Source organism: Sus scrofa, chromosome 5 (assembly GCF_054392235.1).
Source record: "Sus scrofa isolate SSC_HxYL_T2T_F1_AM1 chromosome 5, Sscrofa_HxYL_maternal_Yorkshire_Landrace_v2.0, whole genome shotgun sequence".
Taxonomy (NCBI): Eukaryota; Metazoa; Chordata; class Mammalia; order Artiodactyla; family Suidae; genus Sus; species Sus scrofa.
Genome location: NC_139387.1, coordinates 88,075,341 through 88,095,334, shown reverse-complemented (window position 1 = coordinate 88,095,334; position 19,994 = coordinate 88,075,341). Strand labels below are relative to the sequence as shown.

General features: G+C 42.6%; 1 protein-coding gene across 2 annotated transcripts in view; it reads left to right on the top strand.

Annotated features, from left to right (window-relative positions):
* The window catches only part of STAB2 (stabilin 2), a 174,409-nt gene that overhangs the window by 23,433 nt on the left and 130,982 nt on the right, over window positions 1-19,994 (top strand). For both annotated transcript variants that reach the window (XM_084957343.1, XM_021092647.2), the window contains exons 5-6: window positions 508-577; window positions 16,388-16,483. In XM_084957343.1, the coding sequence (XP_084813469.1) occupies window positions 508-577; window positions 16,388-16,483 (166 nt within the window). The remainder of the gene's footprint in view (window positions 1-507; window positions 578-16,387; window positions 16,484-19,994) is intronic.

Below are 19,994 nucleotides of genomic sequence, written 5' to 3'. Positions count from 1 at the left end.
TTAGTACCTTTCTTTTTTTTTTTTTTGCTTTTTAGGGCTGCACCTGAGGCATATGGAAGTTCCAGGCTAGGGGTCAAATTGGAGCTGCAGCTACCGGCCTGCACCACAGCCACAGCAACATAGGTTCTGGGCCATGTCTGGGACCTACAACAAAGCTCACAGCAACATCAGATTCTTAACCCACTGAGAGAGGCCAGGGATCGAACCCACATCCTCATGGATACTAGTCAGATTTGTTACTGCTGAGCCACAGCAGGAATCCCAGTACTTGCTTTCTATTTATATCTTCAGACTGATGAAGCAGCTTTCATCTAAAGAGCTCCAGACTTAGTAAACACTGATGTAGGGAATGAATGTACACATTATAACACAAAAAGAGCCAAGAAGAAAGAAAACGGAGCTTCGGGACAGGCACAGAGGGAAGGTATATTTGAGAGACAAATGCTGACCAGGCTTGGGTAACACAGACGGCTCAGATCTAACATCCTCTCCCTGGGTGTTCTGCAGGAAGGGTTTGGTGGAACAGCCTGTGAAAACTGCGCTGATGACAACGTATTTGGACCCAGCTGTTCAGCAGGTATGTCTGATTTTTGTGTCATCACATGTCTGTGAAGGTTGAAAGTCACACATGGCGTACAGCTCAAGACCCCAGAGAGAAAGTTTGGGGAGAAAGCATGAAACAGTTGTATATAACCAAGTCTACATGAGCAAAACAAAGCATTGACAACAAACTGGTAAAATGTAGTCTTTGAAAGAAGGGAGAGTGTTTCTTGGTTTCCAGCACTGGTAGTCAGCTACTCACTGGGAATGCTTTCTGGCAAACTTGTGGGCGTAAGATTCTCTCTCTCCAGGGTCTAACACTCAGCAATAGCTTGCCTGTGCAGTTTCTCTCTGAGGTCTTTCCAGACCGTGGTCTCAGCACTGACCCATCCAAGGCCCCTCTACTTCTACCACAGGTCCCAACACATGCTAGTCTGTCCTCCCTTGGGAGAGTTCACAAATACCTAAGGTGATAGGAGGTCACTGGTCCCATTTAGCAGGTTAAACTAACAAAGCTGACATGGGCTTGTCCACTCTCTTAGTGTTGGTTCCCCTGAGCAGTAGACCCTGAGACAAGGATTCTGGTGCAAGTAGCATGTTTGAGAGGTGACCCAGGGAAACACTAAGAAAGTGACATAGAGGAAGTGTTGTCAAGCCAGAGACCAGTGGGGATGACCAGAGCTTAATCCTGTGGGGAACTCTGGAGTTCATGTAAAACACTCATCTTGGAGTTATTTCTCTGAGGGGAAAGGGAGCCATGATGGAATAGGCAGAATAGTGCCCCCTGCCCCCTACAAATGTCCACATTCTAATTCCATGGACCTGGGAATGTGTTGCCTTCCATAGGACTGGGGGGGTGGTTAAGGTTGCTGATGGAATTAAGGTTGCTAATCATCTGACCTTACAAGGAGACTATCCTGAATTATCTGAGTGGACCCAGTGTAATCACAAAGGTCCTCAAGTGTAGAGGCAGAGGCAAAAGATTCAGTATCGGAGGGATGATATAAAAGAAAGACTCCATCAGCCTTTGAAAATGGGAGAGGCCATGAGCCAGGCAATGTGGGAAGCCAGGCAATCTGGGAAAGGCAGGGAAAGGGATGCTCCCCTCCAGAAAGGAACTTAACCACTAACATTTTGATTTGAGCACAGTTATTTTGGAATTCTGACCTCCAGAAATGTAAGATGATAAATTTATGTTGTTTTAAGACTAGATTAGTGGCAATTTGTCACAGCAGCAATAGGAAACTAATACATGCGGTCATGGGGGGCACTGGGGGAGTTATTCATTCCCTGGCACTTCCAGCCCCCAGTGAGCACTTGAGGGGGAACAGCCTTCCTGGGAAGTGTTCACAGAATACCAGAAGTCAGCTGAATGCATGGACCTGGTAAGGCCTAGAGGATGTAGGCATGGTAGGGACAATAGTGCCAGTAGTCTCCCAAAAAGGGAGGTCAGCTGACCTTTTTCCAGCACCACCTTGGCTCTGGCTTTTATGGAAAAATCACATTTGGTGGATACTGCATTGATCGAAACACTCTGAGCAAGAAAAATACAGACATCCCACTTCCACAAGTTTGCACCCTTTGTCGTAAGTTTCATCTGTAATAACAAAGACATTGTCTCATTCTAACTCATGGAGCCTTGAAGACAGGTGCTGTTATACCTCTTTATCTTCAGCACCTCCCACAATGCTGCCTGCTTAGTACACACACACTACACTCCTGCTGCCTGAATGAATAAACAAGTGCATGAGTGAGTAAATGATCTAGTTTGCTCCAACCCTGTTGTCCTGACCCAGAAGCATGGTACTGGGAGGCATCATGAAGAGGTGATTCGAGCTCCAGCTCTCAGCTCAGACTAGGTTTAGCCCCAGGACTGCCACAAATTGTGGGAGCCTTAAGTTTACTAAGAACACTCTCTGTATGCATCTTCATCTATAAAAATAGAAATAATATTGCTTCCCTTAGAATTATTATAAGGATCTAATAGCATAATCAGTACAAAACAAATGTTAGCTATTATTAGTAGTAGTAGTACTTACTATTCCCTACTGTCCCCAATCTTTGGTTTTTCTTCACCATTTTTTAAAGATGAGTTATAAGAGTGTTAGCAAAAGGAAATTTAAAACAAGTGTTTGGAGTTCCCGTCATGGCTCAGTGGTTAACGAATCCGACTAGGAACCATGAGGTTGCGGGTTCGATCCCTGCCCTTGCTCAGTGGGTTAATGATCAGGCATTGCCGTGAGCTGTGGTGTAGGTTGCAGATGCGGCTCGGATACCACGTTGCTGTGGCTCTGGCGTAGGCTTGTAGCTACAGCTCCGATTAGACCCCTAGCCTGGGAACCTCCATATGCCGTGGGAGCAGCCCAAGCAATGGCAAAAAAGACAAAAAAAAAAAAAAAAAAAAAAAAGCATTCTGAATGTTCTTTAACATCATTTATGTTAAGGAACAGTAAACTAAAATGCAGTAAGTTGCTTAGAAAGAACATGTCTTGGTATCCAAATTGGAAGAGAAGAGGTAAGATTGTCACTATAAGCTGATGACATGATACTATATATTGAAAACCCAAAGGACTCCACACAAAAACTGCTCAAACTGATAAATCAGCAAAGTAGCAGGATACAAGATTAATATTCAGAAATTAGTTACATATCTAACAATGAAATATTAGAAAAAGAATATTTAAAAAAATACCTTTTAAAATCTTACCCCAAAAATTAAATACCTAGGAATAAACCTGACCAAGGAGGTGAAAGACTTATATGCTGAGAACAATAAAACATTAGTCAAGGAAATTAAAAATGATTCAAAGAAATGGAAAAATATCCCATGCTCCTGGATTGGAAGAATTAATATTGTTTAAATGGCCATACAACCCAAAGCAATCTACAGATTTAATGTGATCCCTGTCAAATTACCCATGACATTTTTCATAGAACTAGAACAAATAATTCCAAAATTTATATGGAACCAGAAAAAAAAAAAAATCTGAGAATTGCTGAAGCAATCCTGAGCGGGGGAAAAAAAAGCAGGAAGCATAACTCTCCCAGACTTTCAGACATCATTACAAAGCTATAGTAATCAAAACAGTGTGTTGCTAGTACCAATACAGACATATGGATCAATGGAACCAAATAGAGAGCCAAGAAATAAACCCAGGCACCTATAGTCAATTAATCCTTGATGAAGGATGTAAAAATATAAAATGAGAAAGAACATGTCTCTCCAGTTGGCCCTTCTCTACCATAATACTAAAAATTTTAAATGTATATTGACATGGGAAGAAAGCATACAACATTGCTTACTTACCAAGAGAGCCAAATAATTGTGCATGAAAATTTGGAAGAAGATGAGTTCTTGTTGCCTCCAAGAAATTGGTGTTCTTTACCAATGAGCATCAGTGTATATGGAGATCCCAACAATTTCTAAATAAAGAACGTGGCTTCCCTTCATTTTCATTTGTGGCCATGGAGAAAGGGCAGGTGAAAGAGAGAAAGATGGTTTAGAAACCTAAATTTTTAAGTAAGAAAATTGGGGGAGTTCCCGTCGTGGCACAGTGGTTAACGAATCCGACTAGGAACCATGAGGTTGCGGGTTCGGTCCCTGCCCTTGCTCAGTGGGTTAAGGTTCTGGCGTTGCCATGAGCTGTGGTGTAGGTTGCAGACGCGGCTTGGATCCCGCGTTGCTGTGACTCTGGTGTAGGCCGGTGGCTACAGCTCCGATTGGACCCCCTAGCCTGGGAACCTCCATATGCCGCGGGAGCGGCCCAAGAAATAGCAACAACAACAACAATAACAACAAAAAAAGACAAAAGACAAAAAAAAAAAAAAAAGAAAGAAAAAGAAAATTGGAAACCTAACCTGAGACTCAGGCAATAGGACTCCCAGTTTTGAGTTCCAAGAGAACTTTGTCAGATGATGGAACGTCCTGATCTCCTCTGTCCAACATGGTAGCCACAAAGCATATGTGGCCATTGGGTAACTGAAATGTGGCCAGTGCAACTGAGGAAATGAGCTTTAAATTTTATATCATGTTACTTAATTTTTTTAATTTTTAAAAATTTTATTGAAGTATGGTTGACTTACAATATTGTGTTAATCTTCACTGTACACCAACACGATTCAGTTGTACGTATATCTATTCTTTTTCAGACTCATTACCCACAAACATTATCGCAGAATATCAAGTAGAGTTCCGTGTGTTACACAACAGGTCACCATTAACCTCCACTCCATATACAATAGAGTGCCTATGCCAGTCCCAAATTCTCAATCCATCTCCCCCCCCACCTTTCCAAAGTCTGTGAATCTGTTTTATAAATAAGTTCATTTGTATCATTTTTTAAGATTCCACATATAAGTGATACATGAAATTTATCTTTGACTTACTTCACTTAGTATGATAATCTCTAGATCCATCCATATTGTTGTACATCGCATTATTTCATTCTTTTCACAGCCAAGTAATATTCCATTGTGTATTATGTACCACGTCTTCTTTATCCATTCCTCTGCCATTGGATGTTTAGGTTGCTTCTATATTTTGGCTATCATGAATAGTGCTGCTGTGAACACTGGGATACACATATCTTTTCAAATTATGATTTCCTCCAGATACATGCCTAGGATGGGATTGCTAGATCATATGGTAGTTCTTTCAATTTTTCTGAGGAACTCCATACTGTTTCCCATAGTGGTTGTACCAGTTTACATTCCCACCAACAGTATAGGAAGGTTCCCTTTTCTCCACACCTTCACCAGCAATTATTGTTTGTAGACTTTTTGATGATGGCCATTCTGACCAGTGTGAGGTGATACCTCATTGTAGTTTTGATTTGCATTTCCCTAGTAACTAGTGATGTTGAGTATCTTTCCATGTGCCTGTTGGCCATCTGTAGTCTTTTTTGGAGACATGTCTATTTAGATCTTCTGCTCATATTTTGATTGGGTTGTTTGGTTTTTTGATAGCTGCATGAGTTTTATTATATTTTGAGATTAATCCTCTGTCACTTGCTTTGTTTACAAATATTTTCTCACATTCTGTGGTTTGTCTTTTTAAGTCCCATTTGTTTATTTCTGTTTTTATTTTCATTACTCTAGGAGGGGTGGATCCAAAAAGATATTGATGTAATTTATGTCAAATAGTGTTCTGCCTGTGTTTTCCTTTAAGAGGTTATAGTATGTAGTCTTAACATCTAGGTCTTTAATCCATTTTGAAGGTTTTTTTAAAATAATAGTACTTTTATTTTTAAATTATTTATTGTTGGCTCCACCCACAACATGTGTAAGTTCTGGGGCTATGGATCAAATCCGAGCCACAAGAGGGACAATGTCAGATCCTTAACCCATGAGCCACCAGGAAACTCCCATTTTGAGTGTATTTCTGTGTATGGTATTAGAGTGTCTTCTAATTTCATTTTTTTATGTGTAGCTGTCCAGGTTCCTCAGCACTACTTATTGAAGAGACTGTCTTTTCTCCATTATATATTCTTGCTTCCTTTGTTGTAAATAATTGACCATGGGGGTGTGGGTTTATTTTTATCCTGTTTCATTGATGTATATTTCTGGTTTTGTGTCTGTGCCATACTGTTTTTGTTACTGTAGCTTTGTAGTATAGTCTGAAGTCAGGGATCCTGATTTCTCCAGCTCCATTTTGCTTTCTCAGTATTTCCTTGGGTATTTAAAGTCTTTTGTGTTTCCACATTTTAAAATATTTTGTTCTAGTTCTGTGATAAATGCCATAGGTAATTTGATAGGGATGGCATTAAATCTGTGATTGTCTTGGGTGGTATAGTTGTTTTGACAATATTGATTCTTCCAATCCAACAACATCTGTTTGTGTCATCTTTAATTTCTTTCATTAGCATCTTAAAATTTTCAGAGTACAGGTCTTTTGCCTCTTTAGGTAGGTTTATTCCTAGATATTTTATTCTTTTTGATATAATGGTAAATAGGAGTCTTTCCTTAATTTCTCTTCTGATCGTTCATTGTTAGCATATAGAAATTCAGCAGATTCCTATGTATTAATTTTGAATCCTGTAACTTTATGAATTCATTGATGAACTCTAGTAGTTTTCTGATAGTATCTTTAGAATTTTCTGTGTGTAGTATTGTGCCATCTGTAAATAATGAAGTTTTACTTCTTGCTTTCCAATTTAGATTCTTTTTGTATATTTTTCTTCTCTGGTTGCTATGGCTAGGAGTTCCAAAATTAGAACAGTAGTAGTGAGGTTGGACATCCTTGTCTTGTTCCTGATCTTAGAGGAAATTCTTTCAGCTTTTCACCATTGAGTATGATGTTAGCTGTGGGTTTGTCATATATGGCCTTTGTTATATTGAGGTAGGTTCCCTCTATGTCCACTTCCTGGAGGACTTTTTTAAATCATAAATGGGCGTTGAATGTACTTAATTTTAATGCAAATAGCCTCTAATGACTAGTGGCTTCCATATTGGATAGTTGTAGAACATAATGGCTAAGAGAGCAGGCTTCAAGTCAGACTGGCCCAAGTTTGAAACCAAGCCCCAGTTGCTGGGTGACCTGGGGCAAGCTATTTAATCTCTCTGTGCTGTCATCTATAAAATGGGAATAATAATTAATACCTGCCCCTGGGATTGACTCATAGCAGAGCTCTTTGTAGCACGTCACAAACACTCGATGGAAGCAAGTATTAAGTGAGGATAAGAGCCATTCAAAAGTGAGGTGAACCTTCCCCTGTGAATGAATGATGGCTCAGTGATGGCTGGTCATTTCCCACAGACAAGAACCTGAGGCACTTGCAAACCTTTTCAGCCAGGCATCCACTGGGTGCCAGTGTTGTTTCACCCAGTGAGGCACTGGTGGCTGGCAGTGGCACTTCTGCCTGTAAGTAGGACAGTGCCTTAAGTTGCACTTTATTTTTAACACCAACTTTAACCTGCTGCCAGAGCATTCTCCTACCCAACTCTTGACTCACTTTGAGATGATTTCACACTGCATCAGCCAAGGGTATTCATCTCAGCTGCCAAGGCCCTCATCTGCTCAGTGCCTCACTCTAGGTTAGGGTGGAAGACAAAACTCACTTTCTCTAACATGCCCCAAATCAATCCCACAGCCATGTCTTATTAACAGGAGTAGCTAGCATTTGCTGAGTGCCTGCTGAGTACCAGGCAGCATGCAAGGCTGGGCATGCAGAATCTCTTTGGAACAACTCTGTAAGCTGGGTTCGTTCCTCTTTTGACAGATGAAGAAGCAGAAAGGTTGCTGAAGGTCATGTAGCTATTACGGTGACAGGGCAGGGTTTGACCCCAAATGTCTGAGTCCAGGACCTGAGTGCCCAACTACTATACCGTTCAGCCCCTGGCAGGCATCTGCCATGCATGCATTAGACCCCTGGCAGGTGATGTCATCCAAAGAGGGAGAAAATTAGGTCTCCACCTCCAAGGAGCTAGAATTGTGGGTGACACTCATGAGCCAGTGTGCACAGCACACACAGGATGTTAAGGAACATGAGAAAGGGCAGCTCACTCTGCTGAGGGGCATGGCCCAGGGGGCCCTGTGCCTTGTCACCCTGATTCATATGGCCATGGCCATGGCTTTGGCTGCTTTAACATCATGTACCCCAAGTTTCACGTGTCTCTAGAGATTTGCTGAGGCTGGTTCAGTGGATACCCAGAGCTCTTTAAGTGGCATTTGGGAATCCCTCTGCCACTCATATGTCCTTCCCAAGGACACTTTCTTGGCAAAAGCTGACATCCCTGCAGCATTTGTCAGAGGCTTCCGAAAGCAACCCATGCCAGATCAGTTAATCCATACAGAAGCTGTGCCAGAAGACAGGACACAGGGAGGGGCTCATGACTGGAAGGGCAGCTTAGCAAGGAGGATAGCCCTTGAAGTTAGCATCTAAATTGGGAGCAGGGGCTGAGTCACATTCAGCTCCCCTCTTGGGCCCCCTCACCCTCTTCATTGGCTGCATGACAACATTTAAGACCCATGCTATCATTGTATCTCTTTGAGTCCAGCTGCGCCATTACACCCTGAGCAACTTGAATTTAGATTATTGTGTGAATAACTCATATTTGTATTATCAGTGCCTAATCCAGTGCCTGTAGCTAGGTAAGAGCTGGGTAGATTTTTTTTTTTAATTATAATTGATTTATAGTGTTGGGCCAATTTCCGTTGTACAACAAAGTGACTCAGGTGTATGTATACATACATTTTTAATATTCTTTTCTGTCATGATCTATCCCAGGAAATTGGGCATAGTTCCCTGTGCTGTACAGTAGGACCTTATTCTTTATCCTTTATAAACATCATAGTTTGCATCTACTAACCCCAAACTCCTAGTCCATCCCACTTCCTCCCCCCTTCCCCTTGGCAAACACAAGTCTATTCTCTATGTTTGTGAGTCTGTTTTGTTGTAGATAGGTTCATTTATGTTATTTTTTAGATTCCACATATAAAGTGATATAATATGATATTTGTCTTTCTTTTTCTGACTCCACTTAGTATGAGAATCTAGTTGCATCCATGTTGCTACAATTGGCATTATTTTGTTCTTTTTCATGGCTGAGTAGTATTGTGTATATATACCACATCTTTTTTTTTTCTATAATTTTTTTGTTTTCCCACTGTACAGCACGGGGGTCAGGTTATCCTTACATGTGTACATTACAATTACATTTTTTCCCTCACCCTTTCTTCTGTTGCAACATGAGTATCTAGAGAAAGTTCCCAATGCTATTCAGCAGGATCTCCTTGTAAATCTATTCTAAGTTGTGTCTGATAAGCCCAAGCTCCCGATCCCTCCCACTCCCTCCCCCTCCCATCAGGCAGCCACAAGTCTCTTCTCCAAGTCCATGATTTCCTTTTCTGAGGAGATGTTCATTTGTGCTGGATATTAGATTCCAGTTATAAGTGATATCATATGGTATTTGTTTTTGTCTTTCTGGCTCATTTCACTCAGGATGAGATTCTCTAGTTCCATCCATGTTGCTGCAAATGGCATTATGTCATTCTTTTTTATGGCTGAGTAGTATTCCATTGTGTATATATACCACTTCTTCCGAATCCAATCATCTGTCGATGGACATTTGGGTTGTTTCCATGTCCTGGCTATTGTGAATAGGGCTGCAATGAACATGCGGGTGCACGTGTCTCTTTTAAGTAGAGTTTTGTCTGGATATATGCCCACGAGTGGGATTGCGGGGTCATATGGAAGTTCTATATATAGATTTCTAAGGTATCTCCAAACTGTTCTCCATAGTGGCTGTACCAGTTTACATTCCCACCAACAGTGCAGGAGGGTTCCCTTTTCTCCACAGCCCCTCCAGCACTTGTTATTTGTGGATTTATTAATGATGGCCATTCTGACTGGTGTGAGGTGGTATCTCATGGTAGTTTTGATTTGCATTTCTCTGATAATCAGCGATGTTGAGCATTTTTTCATGTGTTTGCTGGCCATCTGTATATCTTCTTTGGAGAAATGTCTATTCAGGTCTTTTGACCATTTTTCCATTGATTGATTGGTTTTTTTGCTGTTGGGTTGTATAAGTTGTTTATATATTCTAGAGATGAAGCCCTTGTCGGTTGCATCATTTGAAACTATTTTCTCCCATTCTGTAAGTTGTCTTTTTGTTTTCTTTTGGGTTTCCTTTGCTGTGCAAAAGCTTTTCAGTTTGATGAGGTCCCATGGGTTTATTTTTGCTCTAATTTCTATTGCTTTGGGAGACTGCCCTGAGAAAATATTCATGATGTTGATGTCAGAGAGTGTTTTGCCTATGTTTTCTTCTAGGAGTTTGATGGTGTCCTGTTGTATATTTAAGTCTTTCAGCCATTTGGAGTTTATTTTTGTGCATGGTGTGAGGGTGTGTTCTAGTTTCATTGCTTTGCATGCAGCTGTCCAGGTTTCCCAGCAATGCTTGCTGAATAGACTTTCTTTTTCCCATTTTATGTTCTTGCCTCCCTTGTCAAAGATTAATTGACCATAGGTGTCTGGGTTTATTTCCGAATTCTCTATTCTGTTCCATTGGTCTGTCTGTCTGTTTTGATACCAGTACCACACTGTTTTGATGACTGTGGCTTTGTAGTATTTCTTGACGTCTGGGAGAGTTATGCCTCCTGCTTGGTTTTTGTTTCTCAGGATTGCTTTGGCGATTCTGAGTCTTTTGTTGTTCCATATAAATGTTTGGATTGTTTGTTCTAGTTCTGTGAAAAATGTCATGGGTAATTTGATAGGGATTGCATTGAATCTGTAGATTGCTTTGGGTAGTATGGCCATTTTTACAATATTGATTTTTCCAATCCAGGAACATGGAATATCTTTCCATTTCTTTACATCTTCTTTGATTTCTTTGATTAAAGTTTTATAGTTCTTGGCATATAGGTCCTTTACCTCCTTGGTCAGGTGTATTCCGAGGTATTTGATTTTGTGAGGTGCAATTTTAAAAGGTATCGTATTTTTGTATTCCTTTTCTAATATTTCATTGCTGGTATACAGAAATGCCACTGACTTCTGAATGTTAATCTTATATCCTGCTACTTTGCTGAATTTATTAATCAGTTCAAGGAGTTTTGGGGTGGAGTCCTTAGGGTTTTCTATGTATAGTATCATGTCATCTGCATACAGAGACAGTTTTATCTCTTCTCTTCCTATATGGATGCCTTTTATTTCTTTTGTTTGTCTAATTGCTGTGGCTAGGACTTCCAAAACTATGTTGAAGAGCAGTGGTGAGAGTGGGCATCCCTGTCTTGTTCCAGATTTGAGTGAGAAGGCTTTGTTTTTCCCCACTGAGTATTATATTTGCTGTGGGTTTATCATAAATGGCTTTGATTATATTCAGGAATGTTCCCTCTATACCCACTTTGGCGAGGTATACCATATCTTCTTAATCCATTCATCTGCTGATGGACATTTATGTTGTTTCCATGTCTTGGCTATTGTGAATAGTGCTCCTATGAACACAGGGGTGTATGTTTCTTTTTGAATTATGGTTTTATCTGGATATATTCCCAGGAGTGGGATTCCTGGATCATATGGTAGTTCTATTTTTAGTTTTCTGAGGTCCCCCCATTACTGTTTTCCATTGTGGTTGCACTAACTTACATTCCCACCAACGGTGTAGGAGGGTTCCCTTTTCTCCACATCTTCTTTAGCATTTGTTCTTTGTAGACTTTTTAATGATAGCCATTCTAACTGGTGTGAAGTGATATCTCATAGTAGTTTTGATTTTCTTTTCTCTAATAATTAGTGATGTTGAGCATCTTTTCATGTGCCTACTGGCCATCTTGTATGTCTTTTTTAGAGATACATCTTTCTAGGTCTTCTGCCCATTTTTCAAATGAGTCGTTTGCCTTTTTGTTGTTGGATGGTATATGTTGTTTGTATATTTTGGAGATTAAGCTCTTGTCTATTGCATCATTTATAAATATTTTCTCCCATTCTGTAGGTTGTGTTTTGTTGGTTTTTTGTTTTTTGTTTTTTAATGGTTTCGTATGCTGTGCAAAAGCTTATAAGTTTGATTAGGTCACATTTGTTTATTTTTGTTTTCATCTCTATTGCCTTGGGAGACTGCCCTAAGAAAACATGTATATGGTTGATGTCAGAGAATGTTTTGCCTATGTTCTCCTCTAGGAGTTTTATGGTGCCATGTCTTATGTTTAAGTCTTTAAGCTATTTTGAGTTTATTTTTGTGCATGGAGTGAGGGTGTGTTCTAGTTTCATTGATTTACAAGCAGCTGTCCAACTTTTCCAGCACCACTTCCTGAAGAGACTGTCTTTTTCCTATTTTATATTCCTGCCTCCTTTGCCAAAGATTAGTCAAAAGTGAGTTTTTTTCTGGGCTCTGTATTCTGTTCCATTGATCAGTACATCTGTTTTTGTACCAGTAAGTAAAGGTTTTTGATTGAATTAATTTGAGTCTTCTCCACTGAGCCCTAGTCTACCCTCTCCTCACCCCCATTATCTCCACAACTAATTTCAATTCCCTCTAAATTTATCTCTTCCCAAATCTGCAGCCATATGTGGACATCAAAGTGCTTTACTGACATAGACACACAGCAGATCAGTTTGTGAAGGGAGGATGACCATTGCAAGTCCAGTTTAATTGTTCAGTTATTTGAGTGAGTACTGGAGCTAGCTGTCACCCATTTCTCATACATAACAGGGGGTTAATGATCTTTCCTCACAGGATGCCATAAGCACCAAATGAAATAATGCCTGTAAAGCATGTGGCAAAGCACCTGACAGAGTGAGTGTTTGATAAAGGGACGTGCAGGGCCAGTTCTCGGGTGAGGTGAGGAGGAACATGCCTCAGGAGCAAGATTGAAGGAGGCATCAAAAACTCAAATATTGGAGATAAATCATTTTATTAGTTATCTGGTTGTGGGGGTGCTGAAGCAAAGTGGTGCAAACTGAGTGATTTAAAGACATGACTTTCTTGGGAATTCCCATTGTGGCACAGTGGTTAACAAATCCGACTAGGAACCATGAGGTTGCAAGTTCAATCCCTAGCCTTGCTCAGTGGGTTAAGGACCCGACGTTGCTGAGAGCTGTGGTGTAGTTTGCAGATGTGGCTCAGATCCCATGTGGCTGTGGCGTAGGCCGGCAGCTGCAGCTCTGATTCGACCCCTAGCCTGGAAACCTCCATATGCCACGGGAGTGGCCCAAAAAATGGCAAAAAGACAAAAACAAAAAAAAAACCACATGACTTTCTTCTCTCAGTTCTGGCAGCTAGAAGTCCAGGGCCATGCTTCTTTGGAAGCCTCTAGGGGAGAGTCCTTCCTGCTGCTGCTAGCTTCTTGGAGCCCCAGGCATTCCTTGGCTTGTGGCCATGTCACTCTGCTCAATGCCTGTCTTCTCATGGCCATCTTCTCCTCCTATATCTGTGTCCTCTCCTCCTCTTGTAAGTCATATTGGAGTAAAGCCACCCTACTCCAGTATGGCCTCCTCTTAGCTAATTACATCTACAGTAACTCTACTTCCAAAGAAGGTCTCATTCTGAGGTATGAGGGTTAGGATGTCAACATATCCTTTGGGGGGACAAAATTCAACCCATGACAATAGTATCACTAAGTTATAGGATGAAACAGGGTTAAATAAAGGCAAGATTCAGCTCTGCCCCTGAGAAGCCCCCTCTCACCCTCCTCACCCTGATCCTGGCCCTGCCAAAGGCCGTCTGCCTTTAGACGTAGCTGTGCAGCCGTTGCTCTCTGAGAAGGTGCTGTACACGGTGCGATGGGGAGATAGAAGGAGAGGGAAGACCTTCCATGGGATTCCAGTCTCACAGAAGAGAAAAATACACAGATTGGGAAAGAAAAGAGCAGCTCTGACAGCTGTCAGCTGGTTGCTGGTTGTTCCCAACAAGGCTGTGGTGTTACCTCACTGAGCAAATACAATCTCACAGGATATCAGTGACCGCGCTCTCTGTGTTGGAACGAGACAAAAACTAGGTCACCGCCTTATCGCGTCTGAACTGAGAATTACACAGTGACGATGCGCAGCCCTAGGGCTGTCTCTCCTGGTTCGCATGAATGGTTACTGTGTCCTTTCCATGACCTCTGGCCCTTGCTGCTGACTGTTGTGTTCCTGGTGGTACTTGCCTGGCTGGCATGAACAAAATTAATCGTTGCAGTAGAATGTGATAGTGAGCAAGGTACAAAGATAGTGCCACTGGAGCCCAGAATCTGCTTTGGGACATCTGAGATGGCACCACAGAGGAGAGTGGTTTTAGTTGACTTTGAGGGAGGAGGAGAAGTTCAGTTGGTAGTTAATTGCATGCAAAAGGGAGCACAGTGGAGGCAAAAGCATGGAGGTGTGAAAGTGCAGGATGCATGTCCTGCAGTTTCCACATGGCATACCCTTTCCTAGGCCCCCCTCCCCTATCTCTTCCCGGCCAGTGCCCATTGCCACTGACCTGTCATTCATAGCATTTATCACACTGCATTGTGCTGGGCTGCTTTTTTCCACCTTCAGATTGTGAGCTCTGTGGGGACAGCGACTTTGGGTCATTGACCCCCAGCACAGTGCCTTGAATGTAGTCAGTGTTGAATACGTGTTTTGAAGGAAGATGAACTAGTAGGTCACCCCCATGTGCTTAGATCCCGAGATGTCTAAAATGAACTCATGAAAGATGAAAATAAAAAATGTTAAAGGTCGGAGTCAGCTTGGAGGAGGGCCTTGTTTGCCAAACAGAAGAGTTTAGGTTTCACTCAGCAACTGGGAGAGTCACTGAGAAATTTGGGGGAAGATCACCTTGATGCTGTTACTGATCCAATGAAATGGATAAAATGAAGAGGGGAGAGATCAGACCATGACTTTTGGTAAAATGCTACTGCAATAGGCCAGGCAAAACGTGATAAGAACTTGCAAGGGGACAGTTTCCATGGGGACGAAGCACAGGGGTGGGTGGAGGGACACATAACCAAAAATAGAAAGAATGGAAAGAATGTGATGGTTTATTAGTTGTTTGGAATACTTTAAACCTAATTCATTTTCGCTTTTCTGGTATCTGGTTAGGTTTTTAAGCAGGGTGTGTCTTCTTAATTATGTTTCCCCTGAGCTAATATTAAATTGGCTTATGTGCATTAGACACATGCCCAGTAGGCAGAATACTCTCCCCCACCAAGATATTCATGTCCTAATTCCCGGAACTTGGAAATAATGTTAGGTTACATGGCAAAGGGGAATTCAGGTTGATAGGCAGCTGATTTCAGCTAGGCAGAGTCTCCTGTATTATCCAGGTGGGCTCAGTGTAATCACATAGGTCCTTACAAGTGGCAGAGGACCAATAGAGATGGCAGCATGAGAAGGATCTGGCCTGAAGTGGCTTTTTTTGAAGGTGGAGAAAGGGGCTATGAGCCAAGGAATGCAGGCAGCTTCTAGAATCTGGAAGCACAAGGGAACAAATTGTCCTCTGGCGTCTCTAGAAGAATGCAGCCCCACTGGTAACTAGATTTTATCCCAGGGAGACATATGTCAGACCTCTGACCTCACACTATATGCTTTACAGAGGGCTGGGCATAGGATGCTGATGACCCAGACAGAGAGTAAATCTTGCCACAAATGAGCCGTACACTGGGTGCTGAAGACACGACCATTTATTTCAAAAGCCTTCATTTCTCATTCCTGAAGTGATCTGTCACTAGACTGAAAAGTCATCTATTTCAAGCAAGAAGACATGGCATAGTTATTCTCCGCTTTCAGAATTTCTTTTTTGCACTTGTGTCGCTCCATCACTTGGGAAATAGATTTCCCATAGATTCCTACTGCCAACAGTGACTGAGTCCATGGTAGCATTTCTCTTAAAAACATGACAGGTGTGTATAAGACATTGTGTTAGGCTTTCCCGTTGTGGCTCAGCAGGTTAAGAACCCAATCTAATGCCCATAAGAATATGAGTTCAATACCTGACCTTGCTCAGTGGGTTAAAGTGTCCAGCATTGCTGTGGTGTAGATCTCAGCTGCAGCTCTGATTCGACCCCTAGCCCACGAACTTCCATATGCCATAGGTGAAGCTGTAAAAAGGAAAAAAGGCATTGGTTAAGTCTCTTGTTGAGGTATCCAAAGATGAAGCAGCTAGTTTGAAAGCATGGGAAGGAACTCCAAGGCACGTGATAGGCCAGGTATGCTTTATATATGTTATCTTACTTAATTCTATGGAAATCCCATGAGGTGGGCATCATTATCCACATATAGATAAACTAATTAGAGGAAGAAGAAGCACAGATTCAAACCAGGGTCTAGGGCTTCAGACCCATGGTTTCCCCACTTTGTCATGCAGAATCCCAGTAAACACTGTTGAAAACAGCAGCCTTGCAGAATCTTTGGAAGAAGTCTAGATTAGGTCATGAAAAGTCCCCGCTTTCTGTCTGCAGCTTGCCCCTGTGTGCATGGAGTGTGCAACAGTGGAATACATGGCGACGGGACCTGTGAGTGCTTCTCTGGGTACACCGGCCCCAACTGTGACAAGCGTAAGTACCGCTAGTTTCCTTAATGGCACCCAGACCAAATGGGCACAGACGTAGGCATTTCAATTGTGTTTTCCTGTACAGAGGCTCTACATGGGTGATGTGCCATCAGATATTTTGCTGACAGTTATGAAAAAATTTAAAAGAGATGGGAAAGGAGGGGAAGAGGGGAAATGGGGGAAGGGAGGGCAGAAGAGCAAGCAGAGAAGATTGGAAGTGGCAGGTTTGGAAACAAGACAGTAACATGGCTTTAGCTATGTTTTAGGAAGGCCAAACTGGTGGCACCGTCAGGCTAGGAAAAAGAGAAAACCATTGTTGAGGCCATTGCCATGAGTTAGTCACCTAGTAAGGGGACAAGGCATGTTCTCAATTTCAAATCTCAGAAGCAGAACACATTAACAGGAAGCAGGCTTGCCAAGGTTCACAAAATCATAAATGGTCGAGTCTCCTTCCCCAGGCTCTCCTGTCACTGCCCAAAGGACTCAAGAGCAAAAGACCTTTTTAATAAGACAAGAGACCTGCCCAGAAGCCACTGACCTGATGGAGAACATGGATGGAATTGTCTCCAAATAAAAAAATAACTGTTGAGTCAAAATATAACCAATAAGCTGAGACAAAAATATTTGCAGTCCACATGGCAGAAATGTTTTTATAGTAATATAAAGTCCAAGATGGAGTTCCCATCATGGCACAGTGGTTAACAAATCTGACTAGGAACCATGAGGTTGCGGGCTTGATCCCTGCCCTTGCTCAGTGGGTTAAGGATCTGGCGTTGCCGTGAGCTGTGGTGTAGGTTGCAGACTCGGCTCGGATCCCATGTTGCTGTGGCTGGGGTGTAGGCCAGCGGCTACCGCTCCGATTCGACCCCTAGCCTGGGAACCTCCATATGCCATCGGAAGCGGCCCTAGAAAAGGCAAAAAGACAAAATAAAGTCCACGAGCCCACTTTTTAAATTGGCCAAGAAGCGGCTAATTCTCAGGACAAGAAATGAAAACTGACCAACAAGCCTAGAAAAGGTGCTTAGCCCCACAAGGAATTACAGAAATGCAAATTAAAACCATAATGAAGTGGTAGTTTGGAGTTTGGGAGATTTTGTTTTGTTTTGGTTCTGGCTTTTTGCCCACTTTGCACACAGATTGAAAAGATGGGTCATATCCACCTGTGAGGGTGAGAACAATTACAGTATTGTCAGTGGGAATACGAGTCATACAACCTCTGAGGGAAATGCATCTATTAAATTTCAAGGGGTGCTTCCAGTTTGCTGCTACAGCTCCATTCTAGGAACTTACCTGGAGGAAGGAAAGGGTGAGTAGGTAAGAAGATACGATCAAAGAAACTCATGCTTTTATTGTTTGTAAGAACAAAACAGGCTGGAAACAACCTGGAGGTCCAGCTGTAGGAAGTGGTTGAGTAAAGTGTGGTATATCCTATTCTAGTTAGAAGAGTGCCAGCTGTTGAAAGAAATCAACACAAAAAAATCAATGGCTCAACACTATGGTTCCAAAACTGCCCCAAGGCATCCCAAAGTAGCCCATCAGACTCTCAGACCTGCTATGGGACATTTAAAATTTTTGAGGTGAACAGTAATACGTCTTAGGATGTCAGATGAAATGCTAACCCGAGTTCATAATTTCAACATTAGGTGGCACTATGTTTTTTCCATGATATCATATCTTTACAAAGCTGCACTCCCAGTGGATGCTGTGATAAAAAAGCAAGTACCATGAAAAAATAATTTTGACAGGAAGGAGGTTGGTAATTTCCAAGACGATTCCAAGTTTTCAGAAGTTATACGGTCTCTAACACACTCACCTGGCCCATTAATAAGTAAATGTGGTTGTTTAAGAATGTAATGAAAACATTCATCTTTCTTCTAACCACATAACTTTTTCAAATGGCTATCAAGTTATCATGACATAGTTCCTGAGTCATTTGGTTCTAGCAGCTTAATCAATGGACCTGGTAGATACACCTTTTATACTGGGGCACCATAAAAAAATATTGAAACACTGAGGGCACCGTTAACCTAAGAATTTGGGGAACCCTGGGCTTAACAGAGGTGTATTTCTTACTTATGTAACAGCCCAGGGTGGGTGTTCCTGGTTGATAACAGCTGCCAACCACACGATGGTCAGGGATCCACAACTTTCTTTTTTTTTTTGCTCTTTTCTAGGGCCGCACCTGTGGCATATGGAGATTCCCAGGCTAGGGGTCTAATCGAAGCTGAGCTGCCGGCCTACACCGTAGCCACGGCAGCGCTCGATCTGAGCCGCATCTGTGACCTACACCCCAGCTCACAGCAACACCAGATCCTTAACCCACTGAGCAAGGCCAGGGATCGAACCCGCAACCTCATGGTTCCTAGTCGGATTAGTTAACCACTGCGCCATGATGGGAACTCCAGGGATCCACAACTTTCCATTGTGTGCCTCTGCCATTCTGTAGCACCCAGAGCACTCTGCTGTGAGCCATGGGAGGAAGAGCAGATGGAGAAGCACCTGCTGATAAGGTCCAGAACGATGCATAGAACTTTCACACAATAGTCCATCGCAAACAAGTCATATGACCCCCACCTGGATGCAAAGAGGGGTTGAAAATATAATCCTGAAAGGGCAACCCCCTCTCAGCAGAAGTTCTACTTTATGGATGAGGTGGAGGGGTATTCTCTCTGAATTTTGGATTCAACTAGCCACTGTTGGGATTCAAGCACGCACATCACATTTGTGCCTGTTTTGACACAACATTTTGTTCCAACATCTTTTCAAGAATGTCTGTATAGCAGACTGCCTTGCAAGAGATAAGACCTCTCTGGGGAGCAAGTGCAGACATGCGTACTGCCTCTGCCAGTTATCAGTTGTTTGCCTCTCAGCTCCAGAGTCACCCTTTATTGCCTGCTCTGTGAATGTGGCCGTGGCCTTTGGAATATTTCTCATTTGCCAGCCAGCAAGGTGTGAAACTGTACCAATAGAGGGTGCTAAAGGGACAATGAAGGAGGAAGGATTTTCTTTTATTTCTATTTTCGTTCACTTGCCAGGCTCCCAAAGAACACAGTTTTCCCCACTGCTCAGCCCTGCACAGTTTCTCCAGCACTAGGTTCCTGCAGGGCTCAGCACCCTCCAGGGTTTGGCCACTGTATGCCTCGTGTCTGGTGCTGAGCTCAGGAAGCGTAATCAGGAGCCCCGGACAGGGCAGGCCTGTGTCCCAGTTCAGGGGAGGCATGCTGTTCTGACCCCCTCTCTTCAGCCCCAGACACACTACGGGTCCAGCAGGACTGGCCAGCTGGAGACCTCCCCACCTTCATGCCAAATAGCTGGCCCCTGAGACCACCCCTGCCCTAGTCTCACACACAATCATACCACGCTTCAGAGAGGGTGCGTTTCTTAGCTCCTGTTTCCAGCTACACCGTAGCCACGGCAGCGCTCGATCTGAGCCGCATCTGTGACCTACACCCCAGCAGTGGCAAGCAGTCCCAGGCACCACGTGAGTCCTGGGGCTTGGAACCTCCCTGTGGATG